This window comes from Meleagris gallopavo, chromosome 14, assembly GCF_905368555.1.
Source record: "Meleagris gallopavo chromosome 14, MGAL_WU_HG_1.1, whole genome shotgun sequence".
Classification (NCBI taxonomy): Eukaryota; Metazoa; Chordata; class Aves; order Galliformes; family Phasianidae; genus Meleagris; species Meleagris gallopavo.
This window is the reverse complement of record NC_139417.1, coordinates 130,586-146,883: the sequence shown is the minus strand read 5'-3', so window position 1 is coordinate 146,883 and position 16,298 is coordinate 130,586. Positions and strand designations below refer to the sequence as shown.

Sequence of the window (16,298 nt, the reverse complement as noted above, 5' to 3'; positions counted from 1 at the left end):
ATAATTCATATACCCCTTCTCCCTTTTTACAAGCTTTGCTACTCACAAAATCAAATTCAAACTAATATTTCCACTGCAGCTTCTATTCTACATCCATTGATGGCAGTCCTGCGTTGCATTGTGTAACAGATGTGACCTGGCTTCATCTTCACTCCTAACAAACACAACTCGTTGTCCCCCTAGACCGAGAGCAGCCCCTTTTCGTCCCATCAGATATCTGCACACACATCTGCCCCTCACACAGCCCATTCCGCAAGGAAGCCTCCCTGTCAGCACACACAGCTCCTCCACGTGCACGGCTGTACCCCACCAGCACTGCCTACCCCACACACCTGCAGTCCCAGTCAGGGTCTGGCTCACTCCTACACCCACCCCACACTTGCCCCCTTGGTTTATAGGGGTTGAGCCCTTCTTAGCAAACCTGCATCCCAGAGCTGACCACATTCCAGCGCTTCTATCAGCCCTACCCTGCTCACCTTTTCCCTTTGCTCTATTAGCACACCAAAACCATGCATCACAAAAACAAAACACCTATTCACAGCTGTTAACACAGCTCTCCTTTTTTCTTTTCTTTTTTTTCTTTTTTTCCACGTCAAGTACTTTGACGTGGACTTAGAAAAAAGCTCAATCCCAGCTTTGGTGGTTATCAGTGAAGAAAACAAGCAAACAATTTAAATACTGCAATCGACATCTGTACCTCTGTAATGGCTCCTGTCTCTAACCACGAGCCATTTCCACGTGCAAAGGGAAACGCTGCAGTGTACCTGAGGTGCATCTCAAACTGCCCACCCTCCAAAACCCCGCCCGCCTTCTGTCCGTCTCAAATTCTCCCGCTCAAGAACACCTCACTTTGCTGAGGTGTGAGGATCTGCCCCTCCATAAGATGGCGCCCGCGAGCCGCCGGCACGAAGCCCTCGAGGGCAACTTTCCCTTAACAAAAATGGCGGCCCAGGGAGGCGGGGAAACCCGCCGCTCACCGCCTCCTCCAATCAGCGGCCGCCAACTCTCCCGTGGAGGCCGCGGGTTGGCCAATGGGAGGAGGCGGCGTGGAAGCTGGGCGGGGGAGCGGGCCAATGGGGGCACCGGCAGGGGAGAACGGCGGCGCGCGGGGGCGGCGGTGCCGGTACCGGTGTGGCGGGCGCCGAGCGACGCGGGATGCGGGCGGCCCACGGGCTCTGGGCGACGCTGGCCCTGCTCCTGCTGCCGGCCGGCAGCCGGGCGCTGCGGGACGGGGAGTGCGAGGGTGAGTGGGGCCGGGCCGGAGAAGGGGCTGCCCCGGGGCTCGGCGAGGCGAGGCCGCGCCCGCACGCTGCCGTCGGGGCCGGGCCGCGGGCCGGGCCGCCGAGAGCGACTCGTGGCGGGGCGCGGGAGTCCCCCCTGCCCGGGCGGGAGGCTGCGGCCGGGCCGCGGTGCTCCCGAGGCCCGTCCCGAGCCCGGCTGCGCCGCGCCGTCCCGGCGGTGCCGCTTTGCTCGCAGAAGTCGTGGTGCGGCTCCAGCAGCTTCGCGCTGGTCCGGATTGAACCCGGGGCGGGACGGGACGGCTCGAGGCGGAGCCGGGGAGCTGCGGGGTTCCGCGGTGCCGCTGCTCTGCTCGAAGAAGGCACGGCGCTCCGTTGTACCACGGCCGCCGGTGGCACTGCCTGCAGCGTCTCTGTTCTTCCCGAAGGTTTTTACTCGCAGACAGCGGACATCAGTGTGTGTCTGTGACTGGAGACAGACTGATGTGAGGTAAATGATGGCGTTGTGTGCGTAAGAAAAGGCTTTCCCGACCGGCCCGGCTCGTAATTACTGCCAGCTTCGAGTGACAGCAGTCGGTGTTCGGTTGGCTGCAGGCGGTCCCATTGATTTTCTGCATCTGCCTGCATTCTGTCCTCGTATCCAGAGTTGAACGCAAGTTGATGATGAGACTTGTTGACCCCTTTCCATTGGGACGCGCACACACACGGAGGGCCAAGCCAGTGGGAGAGCGGGGAACCCCTGGCTCCTGCTGCAGGAACTGGTGGGGCACACACCTCCAGCGCAGGTGCTGCCGGTGCTTGCAGACCACTTGTGTGAGCAGCGGGAGTGAAACCTGACTGCGAGCTCGCAGGGTCACGCAGTGCTCTGCTGCGTGGATCCCACTGGGTGCTGCAGCTGCTTCCCTCCCTGTGCTGTGCTTCCTCTGGAGCACAATCTGCCGGGCTGTTGCTTGGGGGGCAGTGTGAAGACTGAGCTGTGCTGCCCTTCCCATCAGCAGGGCTCTGTCCTCTTTGCTGCTGGTGTGCTTGTGGAAGTTTTGTTATCGTTCAGTCTCTTTGAAAGTAATGCAGAAGTTTGTGGGAAATGAGGAGAGAAACGTGCCAAGTGGGTGCAGCATGTGATCGTGTTACAGTTTTTTCTCTTAGAAACAACTGTACACAAGCCCATTACAGACTCTAGTGTATATTGTCGTTAGTAATGTGATATCACTGATTATTCAGCTGATTCGCTTCCTAGATGTGTTGGTTTTCAGTCAGAACTGGTTTTGAAGCCCATAGTCTGACAAGCAGCTTACCAAAGCAGCAAGAATAGGGCATCTAGTTTCTGTTTTTACCTCAGCACTGTTTTGTGTCACACCCCCACAGCTGAATCCTGCTGCTCACTCAGCCCAGCGTGCAGAACTCACTGGACAGTTCCAGGGATCTGCTTTTTCAGATTGTCAGAAATCCACCAAAACTACAGGGCAGATTGCTGCCTCGTGTGCTGAAACACCCGAAGTCACAGATTGCTAACGCAGCTTCTAAAAATTCTGTTCTGCAAATCCCTTATTCTGTTTCCCTGCTTCTGAGAGCTGCTGTGAGGTTCTTGCAGTGACAGGTAACTCCACCCATCTTCCCTTCTAGTGTGTGTCACCTTCCTGGGGAGGTTCTACCAGAGTCTAAAGGACGACAATGTTGAGTTCACACCCGCCAGTATTGAAAAGGAGCTCTTAAAATCCTGCAGAGAGGCAAAAGGCAAAGAGAACCGGTTGGTAAGTAGTCATCAACATTGCCTCTGGAAGAAATAAGTTGTAGAACACTAGGCAAACAAGGGGAAACCAGTGCTTCTGTGTTTATATTATGTCCCTCCCTGGAGGCTGTGCTTCCTGGCTCTATGGCCAGAACTGGTCCTGTAATTATTTGTTGTTGCAAGAAGAAACGGAGTATGACCTTGTTGTATGAAGTTCATTTTAAATATATCTATATATCTGTCAACAAACGTCTTTACTGCTGACCTTATTTCTCCCTGTTACCAAAGGGCTTGGGGTTCCCAGTCAGGCTTGCTTTTGCCCTCCTGTGGCAGTCCCTTGGAAAGTTCTCTAACTGTAAACGTCGAACTGCAAAGAAATGGCTAGAAAACCTTCTCAGAAAAATGTTTCCATGCATATCCACCTTGCTTTTTTTTCCCTTCAGTGCTATTATATTGGGGCTACAAGTGACGCAGCTACCAAAATTATTAACGAGGTGTCAAAACCCATGAGTCACCATATCCCTGTGGAAAAAATCTGCGAGAAACTGAAGAAGAAAGACAGTCAGATCTGTGAACTAAAATACGGTGAGTTGCCAGCAGAAGGGGAAATGGGTGCACCTTCCTGGGGTACTGAATTATTCTGGGTAAAAGCATACTGAAGTCAGCATGGGTAGTTGCACAAGTTGGGCTGTTGTCTGTGAATATCCTAGACAGCTATATGGGGATGCTCAGGAGTGGCTGCTGCCCTTTAGCTTCTGCAGAACCACTGCTCGACCTCCCATGTGCCAGCAGTGCTGTGCTCAAAGCCCTGTTTGGAATTTGGCCACTAGGACGGCACGCAGTACGTCTGGGTCCAGGATGGTGCCTGTTGAGCTCGTGCCAGGGCTGCTGGGCTGTGCTGCTGGCATCAGTGGGCACTGCTTTGTCACCTGCTCTGGTGCCTGTCTGGGCTGTGCCTCCAGCGCTGACTCTCACCTCCCTCCTCGAACTCAAGTTCAGAGGTGCTGTGCTCCTCCTGAGAAGACTGATGTATAGAACAGCTACAGAAGTGCCTTCTGCCTGCTGTCCCCTCTCTGCCCTTAGATCCCCTGGAGACAGCCACCGGGCTGTGGCTGCTGTGCTCCTCGTTTTGTGCACTAATGCCCCATAGCTTCCCAGCCAGCTCCCGCCGCTGTCACCACTGGCCTCTCTCCGTGCTGACCTTTTTCTGTCCCGTGGAGGACGGCTGAAGCACTCTGGCAAAGTGGGGTTTCGGGGTCATGGCGGAGCTCCGCAGCTCAGCATTGTTTCTCCCACCGTGCCGTGACACAGCCAGAGCCCCAAGGTGCTGCGGGCTGAGCGGGGCTCTGCTCTTCCTGCAGACAAACAGATCGACCTGAGCACTGCCGACCTGCGCAAGCTGCGCGTCAAGGAGCTACGGCGGATCCTCGACGACTGGGGCGAGGCGTGCAAAGGCTGCGCAGAGAAATCCGATTTCATCCGCAGGATCCACGAACTGATGCCCAAGTACGCGCCGAGGGCGGCGGGCGCTCGCGCTGACCTCTGAGGAGGGGCCGCGGGGGGCGGGCGCGGAGACGCCGCGACAGCGCGCGCGCTGTACGGGGCTCATTAAAGTACCACGGTTCCACTGGGGGTGGTGTGCGCTGTCACGTGATTGCGCGGCGCGCCTAGCCTATCTACGCGCGCGCGCCCGCGGTTGGTGGGGGGGGGGGCGAGGGCGGGGGCGCACCGCGCACGGTCCTTCTGATTGGCCGCCCAGCGTGACGTGCGGCCGAGGCTGGAGGTGCTTCCCCCGCACGTCGCTGCGCGGCGCTGCCGCGCTCCTGACGCTGCCATGCGGCGGGGCGCGCGCCGATGACGTACAGCCCGCGCGGCGCGGCGGCCGGAGCCGCCTTCGTTCCCTTTTGTCCAAGATGGCGGCGGCCGCCGGAGGCGTCTCCTGAGCCGCGAGCCCTGGCGCCATGAAGCGCGGCAGCGAACGGGACGCCAGCCCGCCGGGGGCCGGGGGAGGCCGCGCCGCCGCCGCCAAGAGGCCGCGCGAGCGCGAGCGCGAAAGTAGCCGGCGCGGCCTGCACCGCAGCTCGGGCGCCTCCCGCAGCAGCCGGGACAAGTCCACGCCCGGCGGCGGCGCCGGCGGAGGAAGCGGAGGAAGCGGCGGAGGTGGCTCCGGCTCCCGCAGCCACCGCGGCGATGAGCGCGCCGGCGGCGCCGACTCCAACCACCGCCCGGCGGCGAGCGGCTCGGCCTCGGGCGCCCGCGGCCAGGCCGCCCCCTCGTCGTCATCGTCGTCGTCGTCCCGCGCGCTCGGAGTGCCCAAGGCCAAGGCCCTGCCCGGCGCCGTGGTGGCCCCTTCGCTGCTGCTGGCCGGGCCGCCGCCGGGCGCCGCGCCCTCGCTGCTGCTGGCGCCGCTGGGGGGCTCGGCGGGGCTGTCCGGGGAGCCGCCCGGCTCCTGTGAGTACAAGACGCTGCTGGTGAGCGGGCTGAGCGCGGCCCTGCCCGACCAGCTGCTGGAGGACGGGCTGTTCCGCCTCTTCCAGCGCTTCGCGGGGGGGGGCGCCGGGGACATCAGTGTCAAGCTCTCCCACACGCCCGAGCTCGGCCGCGTCGCCTACGTCAACTTCCGACACCCCGGGGACGCGCGCGACGCCCGCCGGCACGCCCGGGCCCGCCAGCTGCTTCTCTACGATCGGCCGCTCAAGGTGGAGCCCGTGTACCTGCGTGGGGGCCGCAGGAGCCGCACGCCGCCCCCCGCGCCCTCACCAGAGCCCCTGGGCTACCTGCCGCCCCTCCACGGCGCCTACCAGTACAAGCAGCGGTCGCTTTCACCCGTCACCAGCCCTTTGCTCCGGGAGCCGCGGCCACGCCACGCACACGCTGCCGCCGCTGCCTTTGCACTGGAAGCCGCTGCCATCGGGCTCTCCCGGGAGCGGGAGCGGGCCCTTGATTACTATGGGCTGTATGACGAGCGCGGCCGGCCCTACAGCTACCCCATCGTGGCCGAAGAAGACCTGATGCCGGAGGACGATCAGAGAGCCACCCGCAACCTCTTCATCGGCAACTTGGACCACAACGTCTCAGAGGTGGAGCTGAGACGTGCCTTCGAGAAGTACGGCATCATCGAAGAAGTGGTGATCAAGCGCCCTGCCCGGGGCCAAGGCGGGGCTTACGCTTTCCTCAAGTTCCAAAACTTAGACATGGCACATCGGGCCAAGGTCGCGATGTCAGGCCGTGTTGTTGGCAGGAACCCTATCAAAATTGGCTATGGTAAAGCCAACCCTACTACCCGGCTGTGGGTGGGTGGTCTTGGCCCCAGTACTTCCCTGGCTGCCCTGGCGAGGGAGTTTGACCGCTTTGGCAGCATCAGGACTATTGACTATGTGAAGGGAGACAGTTTTGCGTATATTCAGTATGAAAGCTTGGATGCTGCCCAGGCTGCCTGCGCGCAGATGAGAGGCTTTCCCTTAGGCGGGCCGGAGAGGAGACTTCGTGTGGATTTTGCCAAAGCAGAAGAGACAAGATACCCACAGCAGTACCAGCCTGCGCCTCTCCCTGTGCACTACGAACTGCTTGCTGATGGGTATAGCAGACACAGAAGCCTAGAGCAAGACTTGAGGGTGCGAGATAGGACTCCTCCACATCTCCTGTACTCAGACAGAGACAGGAGCTTTGCAGAGGCAGACTGGGCCAGTCCTGCCAAAAACGCTGAACGCAGAAACAACTTGGAGAGCTACAGCCGATCAGTGCGTAGCCGGAGTGGAGAGCGCTGGGCCAGCGATAGCGATCGTGCTATGCCTAAAGTGTGGGAAGAGAGGCGGAAACGACGGAGCCTTTCCAGTGACCGTGGCAGGACTACTCACTCGCCTTACGAGGACAGAAGCAGGACAAAGGCCAGTGGGCCAGCTTTAGACCGCAGCCCAGAGCGGGTTCGCAAAGAGAATCACACTACAGAATCCGGAACTGAGAAAGAGCAGAGTAACTCCCTTCAGAACAATCGTCACACAACTGAGGAGAAACCCCATCGTGAGGCATCCGATGCTCCTCAGCCTAAAAAAAGAGACAGCGAACGCAATCATCGAACTGGTGAATCAGAATCAAAAACTCACGAGGAGCCAAAATCTGAGACCAAAAAGTTAAAGAATTTGTCAGAATACGCTCAGACGCTGCAACTTGCTTGGAACGGGCTTCTCGTGCTAAAAAACAGCTGCTTCCCCACATCTATGCACATCCTGGAGGGAGACCTCGGTGTCATCAATGGACTCCTCAAAGACCATTCGTCTGGTGGGAAGCTCACGCAGCTCAAAATCGCTCAGAGACTTCGGCTTGACCAGCCCAAGCTGGATGAAGTGACTCGTCGTATCAAACAAGGCAGCCCCAATGGCTACGCCGTGCTCCTGGCGACACAGTCCGCCCCGGGCAGTGCGGGGACTGAGGGGTCCTTCCCTGTGGTTGAGCCTGGCTTGCAGCGACGGCTGCTCAGGAATCTGGTCTCCTACTTGAAACAGAAGCAGGCTGCTGGGGTTATCAGCCTGCCTGTGGGAGGAGCAAAGGGCAGAGACAGCACAGGCATGCTTTATGCATTCCCTCCTTGTGAATTCTCTCAGCAGTACCTCCAGTCAGCACTAAGGACATTGGGGAAGTTGGAAGAAGAACATATGGTGATAGTTATAGTCAAAGACACTGCCTAGCCCACACTGTCTTTTCAAATTCCATGTTTTCTTTGTGTGTCACACAACCCCGTTGTTTTTAAGGCCCATCATTTTGGTGGAGGCTCAGAACACCTCAACCAAAGTGCTAAGATTTTTAGTTTCTAATTAATTTTAATACCATTTAAATAGAGCCCATTTCATTCGTTTTTAATACGTGACACTGTCTGCTGTTGTTCTGTATTTTTATTTTTTAACTGTATGAAAAAGTTGTCAGTAAAGCCTTGTTCACTGATGGATTTCTAAACTTGTGCGCTATCCTGGTTCTTAGGGCCCAGGAAGGCTGCTGCCCTGTGCTGCCCACTGATGGGGGCCCAGCCCATGCTCTGAGCTTCCAGCCTTCACCTCCTCAGTGTCTTTCTGGTGTCCTGCCAGGTGGGAGGGGAAGGGGAATTGTGCCCATTGTGCCCTATGGGAGACTGAGAGGTTGGTCTTGCTTTTTTGTTTTTGTCCTGCTTGTTTTTTATTTAGCAAATTTAAATCTTCGTGCATTTCAAGGCCAGGCTGGATGTGGCTCTGGGCAGCCTGGTCTGGTTGTTGGCAACCCTGCACATAGCAGGGGGTTGAAACTAGATTGATCATTGTGGTCCTTTTCAACCCAGGCCATTCTGTGATTCTACGATTTCTGTTGCTATTCCATTTGATGATAGATCAAGGAAGCAAAACCTGAACTGAGAATAGAAATCTGACTGAGAATAGAAATCTTTTTTATACTCCAGATAATAATAATAATAATAATAATAATAATTACAGTTGATACTCAGGCAAAAAGTTTGCTACTAAGGAGTCAATTCTGTACCCAATCTCAACAGAACAGATGAGGCCTGAGTTTCCTGGTTTCTGTCAATAGTGAAATAAATCAAGCAGGAGAAAAAGAAAAAATCATTGAAAGGAGAAATCTCTTGGGCCTGTATAAGATGCAGACATACAAATAAAGGGCACCAAGTTGTTTTGTGAACTGTGGGTGCCCCTTTTTATAGCCATTATGTTCACTATCTGAAATCCTTTATTGCAAGATAAACTGCAAAGGTTTTTTTTTTCTTCTTTTTTTCTTAAGTTAAAATTTATTTGCAAGCATGCAAAAATATAAACAACTCTGGCTGTCATCTCGTAGCACGGTGTGTTCCCATGAGGAGGCTGTCTGCAGAGCAAGAACAGGAATTTAAGCTGAGGTCCTTCATGTCTGTCTGTGGCATGAGATAGTCGTTCCAGAGAGCCTGGACATGCAGGGCTGGTTTCTCAGTGACTTGAGGAAGTAACTATTTCAAATTTGAGTCAAACCGCACTACTCAGCTTGGGGATTTTGTATTTTTTAAAATCACGCCTCTGGATTTCAGGAGGCACTTACAGGAAATTGTGTGGCATTAAAAGCACTACATTTTGAACTTTCTCTTTAGATTTGCAGGGATTTTTTTGTTTTTGTTTTTGGTTGGTTGGTTGTTTGCTGAAGCTTTAGTGGTAAGCAAGTGAACAAAATCCTGGCAGAGCCAGAACCAGGGTCCTCCTCACAACGGTCTCTGAGCAAGCAGACTCACTGCTGCCAGTCACTTCAGAGCTGTGCTCTCAGCTGAGTGGCAGTCAAGCCCTGCACACTCAGGACTGTAACTCAGCTTCATGATGCCTCTCTTTGTTTTTAATTCTCAACCCTGCAGTTTCACAGTAGGGACATCATCAGCTTAATTTAATAACACATTGGTGTCAACAATTATGATTATTGGTTTGTTTTATTTTTTATTTTTTTTAACATTTAATACTATGATTGTATTAAAACTAATGAGTTAGTGTGCTCATGAAGTGATATTTCACTTCAGCATCTGTAGCCCATAAAATATAACTCTGTACTAGGGGCCTGAAAGCAATGACAAGGGTCCCAGGCACTGAGCAGGTCTGCAGTGCAGCAGTACTACTGCAGGGCACAGGGTAGCTGGCCTGCTCCTGATCTTACATGGTTACAAGGATGTTGACTTTTCACCATGTGACCTAGTCCTCACCCCTGTTGTAATGTAGACAGTGCCAAATGTCAGTAAGTGTAACCTCTAAGTGTCATCTAAAACCAAGTGTTATTAAATGCCCCTTATGGCCAGTCAGTGTGACCAGAGGGTCAGGGAGCACCCTATGTGGTGGCTATGTCCCCACTGTCACAGCAGAGTTTGCAGTAGGGCCCCAGCAAGTGCCTGATGGCTTCTGGCATGGCAAAAGCTGCACATCTCTGATAACAGAGCCAAGGAACCAGTACAGATACCCCATCTTCCACTTTCCTTTCGAGACAAGTAAATAATAGCATAGGGCTTGGACTGTTTCATAAATTGGGCAGAAGGGAACCTTATGAGATTCAGCAAGGGCAAGTGCAGGGTCCTACACCTGAGGAGGGCTGAGCTGCTGCAGAGGAGCTGTGCACAGAAGGACCAGGGACTCTTGGTGGGCAGCAGGTTGGCCATAAGCCAGCAATATGCCCAGGTGGCCAAGAAGTCTAATGGTACCTGGGGGTGTGTAACAAAGAGTGTGGCCAGCAGGGTGAGGGAGGTGATCCTCCCCTCTGCTGTGCCCTGGTGAGGCCACAGCTGGAGTGCTGCAATCCAGTTCTGGGCTCCTCTGTGCACAAAAGACAGAGAACTGCTGTACAGTCCAGCAGAGACAATGATGGCTAAGGACCTAGAGCATCTCCCTCGTGAGGAAACACTGCGAGCCCCAGGGGCTGGTCAACCTGGCGAAAGCTGAGAGATGTTATCAATGCCTGTGAATACCTAACAGGCAGAAGTCAAGCAGATGAGGCCAAGTTCTTTTTGGTGGTGCCCAAGGACCAATGGGCACAAACTGAAACAAAGGAAGTTCCAGACAAACATGAGAAAAGTTTTTTCAGGGGGTTACAGAGCAGTGGAGCAGGCTGCCCAAGGAGCCTGTGGAGTCTCCTCCTCTGAAGATGTTCAAGAGGCACCTGGATGCTTCCCTGTGTGACCTGCTGTAGGGAACCTGCTCTATCTGCTCTATCAAGGGGTTGTACTAGGGGATCTGCAGGGGTCCTTTCCACCCCCTACTAGACCTGAGCTTCCCAGCCAGAGAACCACAGTCACTGCTCGACTGGTTGGGCTGCACCATGTGCAACATGAATGTCTCACAGCTGTACACTTGTTGCAGCAAGGTAATGCAATAGGGCTGTGTCTGTGGGCAAACTGGGAGGAAGGGTGGTCCAAGAGCATTAGTATACAGACTGAATAGCATCTTCTTTTTTAACACCTGTCCAGAAATACCCTGGCTTACACCACTGCTTCTAACATCAGTTGTTTGCTGTCTTTCTTTAATCCTAAAGTACCATGGCCAAACTTTAGCTTCTTGCCCTAACACTCCATTTGCTGTGCTGCAGATGTGTGCTCAACTGCCCTGCACTGCAGCAGAGGAAGGCTGAGACATGCCCTTGGGCTGGGTCAGTGTGTGACAGCACAGGCTGACACTCAACCTCAGCTTACAGAAGCAGCGCACATGCACGCACACGGCCAAGCACAGCCCAGCACATGCCTCAGGCCCCACGTGGTGGCAGTGAGCCAGGCTCTGTCACTTCAGCTGCAGTTGTTAGGCCCCAAACCTGCTCCCTTTTGGCTCTATTCACTACAGGTAGATGGTGTTGTAGGGGAGGATTGTGAAAGGAGAGGATTGCATTTGTACTTACAGTGGCCTGGTTTCAAGGCAAATTTTATAAATAGGAGCTCTGTCTGTTAGGCATTTCATTTCTGTCTCATAAGAATAGCTGGCAAACTGCCCCAACCTGCAGGTTCCCTATCTGCATCCAACAGATGCAGATAGTTACAGCTGTGGTATAATGCCAGAAAATATGCCCAGCTGGCACATCTCCTCTCACTAGTGGTAGAGCTTCATATTTTTTCTCCTCTCCTCCTGAGCATGTTTTTAAAGTAAAGTTGTGTAAGAAGTGTTTTGATAAGGTAGAGGCTGACTTGCACTGCTGATGGATGGCAGATCCTGTTTTCAACTCCCTGTCTAACCAAAACATTGCTCCAATGGCTGGTCTTAAATGCTGTAGTAATCATAACTTGTTCATCTTTATAGGTCCTGTAATTGTCCATTAAAAGCTGCAGCAGAACTCTATCTTTTCAATTATTTACAAGCATTCCTGGGTCAGTGCATTAGGAGATGCAATGCTGAAAGAAAAACTATCCTTTCTCTGGGTTAAAAAGGAGGTGGTTCTTCTTTGAACAATTAATCGTTCAGCCTTTGTTGAAATGAGCACTGGTTGTTGTGGAAAATGTGGCATCAAGGAGTGAGAAGCCTCCATCTCCCTGCTCTGCCTCAAACCCTATTCTGAAAGTGGCCAAAACAGAGAAAAAAAGTAAGAAGTTGAGTGGATATTCTCTGAACACCTGAGCATAAAGAATGCATTTAAGTGGCCTTGTCCAAGTAAGTGAAAAGCACACTTACCTTTCAGTTTCAACTCACAGCAGTAAGCTGTAGATGAGTGTTTAACTGTGCAGCACACAACCGAATTTTTCCCCCCTTTACAAAGGACAGAGTCCGTTGTCATGTATGAGCAGGAGCACCTCATTTGCCTTCCACCAGTATAGCCAGAAGGCAATCCACCTGATGCCAAACCACATGTGAATCAAGAGTCCAAGGCAGCTGCTGCCTTCTGACAGACAGCAGCAAGGCAGTGAGCTCCCTGCCCTTCCTGCAACTGAGCTGCAGACTGGATATTCTGGTGCACCTTCAAAAGGACACCAGCAGCACTCCCTGCTCACATAGGAAGCAGATAAATGCTGTGCTGCTTGAAACTTCTGCAGAAAATTCAAGGCTGGCAGGCAAGCTGACATGGCAGATTTGAAACCACAGGCAAGATGTTCCACAGGTCCTGTAGGTCTAGGAGTCCTTACAGACCAGAGCAGTGGGTGGAGCCTGTGCCCTCCTGAAATCTCACCTCTTGTTTACCCTGTCCTTTATTGCAGCTGGGCCAGTAGCTACACCTAGCTGCTCTCCTGCACAGGGCCACATTCTGCTGCTAGGCAGAGCACTGCTTCTATATGGGTGGCAGAGAAATGTATGGCAACAGCTCACGGCCATAGACAGAGACAGGACTTGTATTTGATTTTTTAATAAATACACTTTACATTAAAGAAAAAAGGCCTTCAATTTGCAGTTTCCACAGAGGGCAAAAAGGGAAGAAAAAAAAAGATTAAAAAACTGTAACCACAAAGGGTAAAGGGGGGAAAAAAAGAGAGCTCAAACTTTAATCCCAGATTCCCACATCCTCAGAAACACTAGGCTCCAATTAGGGCAAAGCCAGGCTTTCTATCAGTCTCCCAGAGAGCTGGTATCACAGCGAGAATCTCCGCTTTATACAGCCTGTTCATTCAGTTACCAAACACCCCCAGAATTCTTTTCTGGAGGCCCACTTCATCTGAAACACAGAGAACTTGCAGGCAGTAACACTTGTTGTGTTTTTAAAAAATAAAATCATATTTAAAATAAAAATATTCTCATTCCTCAACAACTTTAGAAACAACAATCCTCTTATTTCATTTAGTAGTTGCATAAAAATGCCTCTCTTTAAATTTTAAACAATTTGTTTCCCCCAAACCTACCACATGGTAATAATGTACTACAGGAATACAAAGTTCATCAGTTCATTCCCTCTTCACTATAACACCTGCCTTTTTTTTTTTTTTTTATGTATATATAAAACTATTTCTGTTCTTTAGGAAAGAACTTTATACAAAGAAAATATACTGTGAAATATCTTCAGAAGTTTCCTTGACGAGGAGAGTCATCTCAGCCTAAAATAAAAAATAAAAAAAAAAGGCAGAGAGAAAAGAGGCCTAACCCCAGGTCTCTTTATTGAAGAGCTTCAGACTTTGCTCTGAGCCTCAAACTGACTCAAACCAACACAGCGGATGAGCTGAAGTTCCTCAGGTTTTTCCAGGAGGAAAAGGGTTGGGGTGCTCAGAATCCGTTTCCAATTTGGTCTCTGGTCTTCTGCTGGGAAGGGTGGGAAGGGAGTGTTTCCTCCTGGCAACACCCCACCTAACACTCGCTCCTCACTCGTTCAGAGTCAAGATTATGTCATCTTCCAAGTCGGAGTTATCGGAGCTGTCAGCTGAAAAGGAGACATGTAGGTTATGTTCAGTCAGCAGACAGTCAGCAGGGCAGCTAAGCAAGGCATAAGAGATGGCCACCAGCTGCTTGGGACCAGCAGCACCTCAGCAACGAGGAAGGCAGCTAGTCCTGTTAATGCTTTTAAAATCAACCAAAAGCAGTTAGCAAATCTGCACCAGAGCTTTTCCTCCCTGTTAAAGTAGAGGGAAGAGGACAGCAGCAGCTCTAGCAAGTGCAGTTTCTATTAGCTGGCAGTATTTTCTCATGACAAGACAGAAGTATGCCAGGAGGAAGTTACCTGCACACAAGCTGCCTGCACAACTTAGTGTGCCCATCTAGGGCACCCTGCAGCTGCATCCACCCCACAGCTCTTTGTGCTTGGGGCTGGACAGTCATTTCTCACAGCTGTCATTTCAAAGCAAGTTCAACAGTTCCAATGTGGTTAAACATGGCCTCTGTATAATGTTCATAGGGTAATTCATTACGCAGCAAGCTGGACCCAGACTTCTTCAGCGTTAGGTTCTTATTGGTCTGATGGTCCTGGCAGCACAGAACAGTGGGAGACCTCCCTTCAGAAGAGAAGCAATCTATGCACTCAAAACTAACACCTTCCTCTAGCAGCCTAAAGGTTACCATAAATTCATTTAACTACATGATGCCCGCTAACAGTGACCCATAACCTATTTCTGAACATTGTACCTTTGCTGGTTTTTCTTCCCTGTGGTACAGGATGAGAGCATGAAAGGATTTATCAAAAGCAGTCACACATACACACTTGCTTTTTAATAGAAAATCTCCCCTTCCTCAGTTTACAAGAGGGAAGTAGCAGCTGCTCTGGCAGCAAGGAAACCTCCTGCCTTACCTTGGAGATGATGATGGTTCTTTCTCCTACGTAAATTCATTGGATGCTGCAGTTAACTAGATGTTAAAAATAGTTAGGAAAAAAAAAAAAGACACCAGAACTTCCTTTTAGCCATCGCTATACTGGATCTCTAAAATGCCTGCTAAGGTAAGTAAAGTTTTCTGGAACACTCAACCTTCTCAGATGATATCCTTAAGGAAAAAAAAAAAAAAACAACATCACAGGCAAGCACCAGAGGGCACAAACCCTCTTCCCCAACCCTCTTCTCTAAGAAAGCTTCTAAGGAGGAAGAGAAAAATGGAATGCCCGAATTGAAGATAAAGTTATCCTACACCACACTGGCAATCTGTACAGACAGCTGACTGCTGGAGTATCCTGCACACTTCTTCCCCAGGCCTACCAGAGGACTTTACAGGAAGCTTGTCCTCCTGATTAAAAATTATTTACTAGCTGATCTTTCTGGCCTCAATTCCCCAGGTCTCTGATGCACCCAGTACTGGAGCCACACATTCATGAGTGTGCTATTTCCCCATGAAGAACAGGGGGAGAAGAAGCAATTACTTTTGAACTGCTTAAAGAAGCTCCAAGGAAAGTACAGATTGCCCAGGAGCGTGTACTGCTAAGAAGTAGGGCAAGTAACCACAGCTGCAGTACAGCAATGCCCCTCCTCATACTGCCAGGTGCTTTTCACTGTGACCAGTTCTAGTCTTACCTTCCAGCATGCTGACCATGAAGGGTGATCTGTGCTCCCAGAGCAGTTACAGCAACACAGGGAGAGCTAGTAAACAGCAGAAGCCACACTTATGCAGTAAGAGGGAAAGAAGTCCAAGGGAGATAACAAACCAGACGCTCTGGAGAAGAAAAGCAGCTGAAAAAGTTGCTCTTACCTAATACCAGAGGAAAGCTTTGAAGAGGGACTTCCTAGCTCCTTATGCTCCAGTCCACCATATAACCTTACAGATGTGAAGCTCAAAACTAAAAGTAAACCTGATTGCAGTTAACTGCTTGGAAGAAGCTTGTAAGACCTGTCTAGAAATTGCCATTTCAGATTATAGAAGAAACTGATGAAACAAAGTCAGCCATGCTGATGCAAGGCGTCATCGCAGATACTTGAATTCAGCATATTCCAAGGTGATTCCTGTCCTGGACATGGAAGAAGAACGTGGAATTCTCGTCTATCAGACATATATGCCATGTCCACTTCAAAAAAGACAAAGCTCCTTGCCCAGGAACAAGTTTTTGGGCACAGTGCACAAATTGCTTTGGGCAAGATAAACAGACCTACTCAACCCGAAGCGATAACAGTGGAGAAGCAAAACAAATTTATACTTAAGAGTTTCTCAATGGATTGCTGCTGAAAAGGAAGCAATCTCTTCTAAGTCATGAGAAAAGAAAGTTGTTTCAGTTGTTCTTCGAACTATTTATTTTGAAGCACACTTGTTTAGGGAGATTCAACCAAAATAGAGAAAAACAGGGAGCTCTGCTTCAATACCAAATCCCAAATGGCTCTATCCATTAGCACCATACACACGTGGACATTCTGTAATCCACAACGCTCTGCAAAGCACTGAAATAACTGTTAGGTAGCATTCAGTTTTGTTATGGGAATAGGTATTGAAATTACTGCCCTGAACTGCCGCCCCTGGACAACTCAAGTTTGAGCATTTTGG

General features: G+C 51.5%; 3 protein-coding genes across 5 annotated transcripts in view; 2 read left to right on the top strand and 1 right to left on the bottom strand.

Annotated features, from left to right (window-relative positions):
• Positions 1 to 1,060: 1,060 nt before the first annotated feature.
• Positions 1,061 to 4,599, top strand: MANF (mesencephalic astrocyte derived neurotrophic factor). The gene is made up of 4 exons (XM_085236080.1): positions 1,061 to 1,243; positions 2,862 to 2,989; positions 3,411 to 3,552; positions 4,329 to 4,599. Exons 1-4 carry the CDS (start codon positions 1,156 to 1,158, stop codon positions 4,511 to 4,513), a joined length of 543 nt encoding a protein of 180 aa, XP_085092206.1. The 5' UTR covers positions 1,061 to 1,155; the 3' UTR covers positions 4,514 to 4,599.
• Positions 4,600 to 4,801: 202 nt separating this feature from the next.
• RBM15B (RNA binding motif protein 15B) lies at positions 4,802 to 7,917 on the top strand. Its single transcript, XM_010718311.3, has one exon. The coding sequence runs from the start codon at positions 4,929 to 4,931 to the stop codon at positions 7,650 to 7,652; it is 2,724 nt and encodes a 907-aa protein (XP_010716613.2). The 5' UTR covers positions 4,802 to 4,928; the 3' UTR covers positions 7,653 to 7,917.
• Positions 7,918 to 12,749: 4,832 nt separating this feature from the next.
• Positions 12,750 to 16,298, bottom strand: part of DCAF1 (DDB1 and CUL4 associated factor 1) — a 51,512-nt gene continuing 47,963 nt past the window's right edge. The window contains exon 24 of one of the 3 annotated variants that reach the window (XM_085236079.1): positions 12,750 to 13,780. In XM_085236079.1, coding sequence (XP_085092205.1) covers positions 13,764 to 13,780 — 17 coding nt within the window. In that variant the 3' untranslated portion in view covers positions 12,750 to 13,763. The other 2 variants (XM_085236077.1, XM_085236078.1) reach the window with 2 other exon arrangements.